The sequence below is a fragment of the Phragmites australis genome, chromosome 17 (assembly GCF_958298935.1).
Source record: "Phragmites australis chromosome 17, lpPhrAust1.1, whole genome shotgun sequence".
NCBI lineage: Eukaryota > Viridiplantae > Streptophyta > Magnoliopsida > Poales > Poaceae > Phragmites > Phragmites australis.
In genome coordinates this window covers 16059469-16066629 of record NC_084937.1, presented here as the reverse complement: position 1 = coordinate 16066629, position 7161 = coordinate 16059469, and the positions used below count along the sequence as shown (strand labels likewise).

Sequence of the window (7161 nt, the reverse complement as noted above, 5' to 3'; positions counted from 1 at the left end):
AACCTCTCTTCTTCTTGTACTCACTTGAACACCAATACTGACAAAGTAGTCGCCGTCCTTGGGCTGTGGAAAATGTAACCGGCTTGGCCTTCATGTACTGTTCAAATTCAAGTTATATGGTACAAGCAATAGTGTCATCCATTCATGATTTGCCATTGGTTATATCTGTGATTACCATTAGGATGAGATGAGTAAAACTATAGATTTTTAGTCGATCTAAGCATGCGATTTTTCCTACTACTACAGGTTATAATTCGGTGTCATTTATGTGTAAATAAAGTGTTTATGGTTTGTGTATTATAAACAAAACAACATGAAAGCATTTGTAAAAATAATTCATTAGGGGTGTATGTTTCAGCACACACAAACAACATGAAAGCATCACACTATATCAGATTCAACAGCAAAGAACGCTACAAAACTTTTGCACATTATCATAAATAATCAGATTTAACATAGACAAGCAAATTTCCACTGTGATTTAATATAGATATGCAAGAAGTCTTACCATTAGAACACAGGTGGAGGCAACAAAGCAGATCACGTGGAGCCAAGTCTTGGACTAGATCTACACACAAGTTCGACCTTAGATTTCTTGACCTGCACCACAGCATCACAGAGGGTCATATTATATTCTGAAAGGACCTATATGCATGAGCATCATATGTCAGGTTTATGCAGAGAACTCATAATCATCACTCTTAGTCCATCTAAAGAAATTTTCTTTTAGCACCACATATTAGAACCAAACAAAAAACAAAAGAAAACAAAAGGAAACTCATGCTTATTCTAGATCTCTGTTTATGTAATTTATTTTAGGTTAAATATCATATTTGGTTGTGGCAGCATTCAAGCATCGTGAAGATATTTGTCCCTTTTCAATTAGAGAAGCTAAACAAACTGACATGTAATGAGAATACAATTCAAAGTAATGTTTCTTAATGGCTGTACACATGACCAAAAAGTGGGATCTTCTTTACTTGTTAATCAGTACGCATATGTGTCCAATGCTCACTAGTCGACACTTGATACAAAATTTGTAAATCCATGACAAAGTATTCTATGTCAGGTCTCAACCAATTGAAACACAGGCATGGCTGAAACACTGCAAGCTGAGCTTTCGAGAGAAGAAATGTTGCACTGAGTTGAATCTACAATAACTGATCTCTTCTCACTATACCATAATCATCTTAATGTAGAAAAAGAAGAGAATATTCTTGCATGCACAATGTGACAAGATTTGCATAAAAAAATCACATAATGCAATATGGGTATAAAAGAAATAGAAGAACAGATGTGCGTCTATATCTTACTCTAGACCATAATTAATTTTTTTGTAACAAGAGGATTCGAGCCTGGTTTGTGAGAGTATAATACTTTTTCCTTTGGCACATCAGAGTGTCAACAGATCAATTTTCACCCGAGCAAGCTCAATTAAAGTACTAATTAGATCTGTAACTTGCAAATCGACAAATGAAGTTAGACCATCTCCAATCATATTCTCTTCATTTCATTTCCTTCCTGATTCACTTCCCGGTTCCCTTTATTTTCTCTCATCTCCAACAGTTTCCCTTCGAGGGAAATCGCGAAGGGAAAGGAGAGAGAATCCTGTCCTGGAGGGAATGACTTTAGGAATCCCTTCATGATGAAAACCGTGAAGGAAAATCGTTGGAACGCTGAAGGGAACAAAAATCCTTTCACGACGGGATTTTCGTCCCTGAAGGGAAACGGTTGGGCGTGGTCTACAAACAAATAATCGTTGTGATCCAGAAGAGTGAGTGAGAGAGAGGGAGAGGGGGGTTGTTACCAAAACAAGAATCGATGTGCCTCTAGGTCTGGGTAGGAAAATGAAGAGGGAGTTGGGGAAGGAGGCATAGGCCTGGGAGTAGCGGAGGATGCGACCAAGGTGGACTTTGCCACCGGTGCTCTGTGGGCAACGAGTGGTGGCGACGCTGACTAGAGGAGGGGGCAGTATCCGTGACCATGGAGATAAGCTGGTCAGGGATGATATGGGCTACTATGAAAGTTGAGGTGCGCCGGTCAAGGATACGATTTTTTGTGACTGTGAAGGTGGGCCAATCAGGGATATCAATCACTATCATGAAAAATCAAGTTTCTGTAGTGTACTTTGGTTAGTTCAATCAGTTTCGTTAACTAACCGTCGTCTACAATAATTGTTGATTTTTACAATCTTTTGTAGTCGGTTTAAAAACCGACTCGGTTTAAAAACCAACTGTGAAAATTGTTATGAACGAAAACGATTTAGGTACGTGGTAGTGTCGACGGGGCACGACGACATCAAGTCAAGTCAACCGAGGAGTGTTTTTCTAAGGATGTCAAGTCAAGTCTCAATCCCTAGTTGGGATTATTTTCCAACATGAATTGGTCGACAAGCAAGTCAAGTCAACTGAGGAGTGTTTTTCTACGGATATCAAGATCAATCAATCAGCCAACACATGTCCAATTTTTTCTCCACGAAAGAAAAATTATTGATGGTGAGATGCCGGGTATGGAGGCGAGAGCAGAGAGCGCGTGGAACCGTGCGACTAGGCCTTTTTGGACTAAGTCTGAGCTAACGATAAATGCCGGTGAACTTGCGTGGGCCCGTGCCAGTGATGTGCGCTTCAAACACTGAACACTCCATGCCTTTTGTTATGCCATTGTACGTGCCGCACACTGTGCATTCATGCACAATATAATCGAAAAGTCACAAGGTGAATAGCCGCCCCTGCTTCTTTATTTGCTCCTCTTATAGCATAGGCTACTACCGCTTGCTGTCCAGTTTCACTTCTCGAGTTCAATTCAACATGTCCGCCCAGTGTGACACCACACGCATCTGCGATACATCACCACCAGCAAACATCGGATTTCCAGAGCTTGTTTCCCAGCCGACGCCGGCTCTGGCGTCGGAGCCATCATCTCCGACTTCTCCCGGGCCGGCGGAGCCATCGCCTTCTCCGGTGCTAGCGCCTCCTCCTCTGGATTCATCGAATCCGTCAGCTGCGCCACCTACTGCTCAGAATTCTCCGACGCGGCCACCTTTCCAAAGCGCGCCGGAGCCGGCGCCTGCTCCTCTGGAATCATCGAATCCGTCGGCCTATGGACAGCTACCCCCGCCGGATCCAACAGGGCCACCTGTCCATAGGTCAGCGGTGGGCATTGCTGCTGGCTCCGCGGCCGCGGCCGCCAGTCTGCTAGTGCTAGCACTGGGTTTGTGTCTCGTTCTTCGGAAGAGGCGCGCTGGCCGGGGCGGCCGTGCGGCAGCAGGCAGCATACCAGTTATCAGTTCCGGTTCATCAGAAAAGGATCCGTCAGTCAACGTTTACCCTCCAAAATCTCCTGTAGCACCGCGTGGACCGCTGAAGCAGCAATCCATTGAACTCTCGCCACCGCTGACGTCGTCGGGCTCGTCGGCAGCTCACTTAGCTATTTCCCGCGAAAGCTTCAAGAGTCACCACCCACGCCCACATGGCGAACCGCGCGGGCAAGCCGTGCCTGGAGGTGAGATCCACTTTAGAGGCGAGTTTGCGTACGGGGAGCTGGCCGCCACCACTAACGGCTTCGCCGTCTCGAACCTCATCGGCTGCGGCGGCTTCGGCGATGTGTACATGGGTACGGTGGACGGCGCCGCGGTGGCGATCAAACGGCTGCGGGTGGGAAGCCAGCAAGGGGACCGGGAGTTCCAGGCTGAGGTGCAGATCATCAGCCGCGTGCACCATCGGAACCTCGTGTCACTCGTCGGGTACTGCGTCGGCGACAGCGGCCAGAGTCTGCTCGTCTACGAGTTCATGCCCAACATGACGTTGGAGTACCACTTGCATGGTAAATCAATCCTGTCGGTCTAGAATCAGTGCTTGTTTCATTTTTTCAGCACTATCCTATTGCATGCACAATTGGCCGATGCAATGAGGAGGCCCAGGGGCGTTTCAGTAAATTTCACAGTATCTTATAAATCTCTATTTTCTTTCTCATTTGGAGATAAAATGGTGGAGTATCATATTTCCAGCCAAATAAGTTTTGAGTCGTTGTTAGATTTTTTTTTTCTCTTTAGGATTTATCATAAACTACACTTTCTTGCAATCTGTACCATAATGTCGATTTAAGTACTTTTTTCTGATGAAAGGTACGCAAAAGATAATTTTTATTTATTTTTAAGCATCTCTTAGAGTGCAATTTGTGCATCAGCTCCTTAATTTAAATTTTTTAGGTCCTTTAATGATGTCAAATTCTCATGTGACTTCGAATCACTGTTCGACTAATCTGCTGAAGCAAATATCATTTTGAACTCAACAGGTGGAGTACAAACAATACTTGATTGGCCAGCTAGATGGAAAATTGCTGTTGGAGCTGCAAAGGGCCTAGCCTATCTGCATGAAGACTGTTAGTATATTTTTCTATGTGCACTTTTACTCCACACTGTGTTATATATTTGGCTTACAAAAAAGTTGCCACATTTTTTTAAATACATTGACGTGTAGTACAAAATATTTTTTGATATAAGCACGAGCATAATGTGATACACAAATTAAATCTATTACAAAATAATGTTACCCTACGTCGCATCCTGAAACACAATGGGTCATAAATTGATGGTATATCAGGTGAAAAGTACGATTTATTTAGGTAATTTTTGTGAACATAAAACATGAGAATTTCCAAGAAGTTCTCAAAAGAAAATTCTCGGATGCAGACGAGTGCATGTTCTTTGTCTATTAAAAATTTAATTCAGCGATATTAATTTGTGAGGCAATAGAAGACAAAATACTTGCTGAAAAATCATTGGCCTAAGCGGCACTTCTCTAAAACTAAAATTTATTTTCAGGCCATCCTAGAATCATCCACCGTGACATCAAGGCATCCAACATCCTACTTGATCATGACTTTAATCCCAAGGTAAACACAAGTCCTATATAAAACATTATTTTAGCATACATTCAACCATGCTCCTGATTCACCAAGATGCTGATTGACGATCACCATTTTCTACTAGGTTTCAGATTTTGGTATGGCCAAATTCATGCCAGGTGGACATACTCACATCTCAACAAGAATCGTTGGAACCATTGGGTATTCATTCTTTTTCACCTCTTGTAATTGATCTCTTTGAATTTTGCGTATGATGTTCCCCAGTAATAACAAGTATATATATATGGAGTATTTTTCTGCTTCTCAATCTGGACTTTCCTCCTGAAGGTACCTAGCACCAGAGTATGCCAGTTCCGGCAGGCTTACCGAGAAATCCGACGTGTTTTCGTACGGAGTTGTGCTGCTAGAGCTCATTACCGGCATGAACGCGGCCATATCAGTACATTCTGACACGGATGACACCTTAGTTGACTGGGTGTGTACTTTACCCAGACTATGAAAAAAAAAAAGAACAGCTTATTTCGCAGCTAAAATGTTCTTTGTATATCAGTGGCAAACTGGCAGAGCTGCCGAGCTACTGGATCATGGAATTGCTAAAAACCTGGATTCTGAAACATGCAGGCAAGGCCATTGCTCACACGGGCGATAGAGCACAGCAGCTACGATGAGCTCGTGGATCCACTGCTGGCGAGCTTCGACACGCACAGGATGGCGCGGCTGGTCAGGTGCGCCGCCGCGGCCGTGCGTTCGGCCGCACGGCGCCGGCCGCGAATGAGCCAGGTGCGTTGTAGAAATAGACACTTAATTAGTTCGTGGACTCTGCAATTCAACGCTCAGGTTTCCTGAAGGTTTAGCTGTGCGCATTCGTGGAACAGATCGTCCGGTACTTAGAAGGCGACACCTCCGCGGAGGAGATCGACGCGTGTGACGATAATCGGTTCTCCGGTGAGAGTGGTTCTTCTCACGGGGACACGACGGTGCAATTTCATCCCGTGAGATACAACGAGATCAGGAAGGGAAGAGAGGAGAGGTCAGCTTGCGGCACCAACGTTAGGGCATTTACTCATCGCTCGCAAATTTGACATAGGATTCATTACAGTTTGAGATTCTTCAACATTAAGTGGATGGCATCACAAGTGTTTTATAGGTGATAAAAATGCCTTTACAATGTGTATGAGCCAATTTTCACTGTTTTTGTTTTACACGATCAATTCGTAACTATTTGGCTCGATCCTATTTATTCCACATTTGTTATCGAAATGAATACCCCTCCATTGCTCCAATGGACATTTTTCTTAAACCGGATTGGTCTTTAAACCGGATTGGCTGATAACCAGTGAGGCTCGTGGTTTACGGTTCACTGGTTGGATCTGATGTAAGATTGTACCGGTCCTGGTTCAACCAGAAAAAGCCAAACTGGGCCACAGAGCCGCTAGTTTGGAAGGAGTATGTCAAACAAACAAGGTAAAGCGGTGGAGTGGCAAGAGCGTTCACCTCCGAGCCTGCTAATTGACGCGCGCGCCAGAGCAGCACAGCTCGCGAACCACTCAGACTACTTCCGCCTTTTCTTTTTTCGGAATTTTTTCCCCCCTAACTTTTCATTTTTGAAAAAGTTTGCACGAGAAAATTTTAACTTAAAGAGTTTTGCAAAAAAAATTTACACAAGAAAAGTTTGACTTAAAAAAGTTCTGAGAGAAAAGTAATGAAAAAGGTTTTCTCAAAAATTTTGGGAAAAAGTTTTTCTAGAAAAATTTACTATGGCCCTGTACTGCAGTCGTCCACGACGAGCATGAAGAATCACGCGTGGAAAAGAATTCTGGTTCACCTCTTTCTAGAGGCTAGGGTTCCATTCACTTCTCTCTGCCGCGACCATATTCGCTGTGGTACAGTGGTACTTCTGGTGTTGGCTCTACCATTGGTTATAAAAAAATCCCACCAGGTTTGGTATTTTTTTAATGGGTGGTTCACGCATACACTGGTCCTTGAGCTAAATTGGACTGGGTTCGGATATGGTTCCATCTTTTTTTCGATATAAATAATGATTAATATTTTGGTTTCATCCTTCTTAATGAATGATACTTTATTCTAAATAAATAATGTTCTAGTCCCTGCACCAAACGAGTACATATAAATAATGACTACATTATGGTTTGATTCTTTTAATGAATGAAATTTTATATCAAAGTGAAGTAGTATTTCAACCTCTGCACCAAACGTGTACATGTAGCCTTTACACAGGAAAAAAGAGAGAAAACAAAGAAGAAAAGACTAAAACTCGATCGTTATGCTCAAAGC

The 7161-nt window shown here is 43.2% G+C and overlaps 1 protein-coding gene across 1 annotated transcript; it reads left to right on the top strand.

The window, feature by feature from the left end:
* Positions 1-2719: 2719 nt before the first annotated feature.
* On the top strand, positions 2720-6126 carry LOC133897709 (proline-rich receptor-like protein kinase PERK2). Its single transcript, XM_062338516.1, has 7 exons — positions 2720-3822; positions 4294-4380; positions 4823-4893; positions 4991-5067; positions 5194-5341; positions 5488-5646; positions 5742-6126. Exons 1-7 carry the CDS (start codon positions 2808-2810, stop codon positions 5946-5948), a joined length of 1764 nt encoding a protein of 587 aa, XP_062194500.1. The 5' UTR covers positions 2720-2807; the 3' UTR covers positions 5949-6126.
* Positions 6127-7161: the final 1035 nt, after the last annotated feature.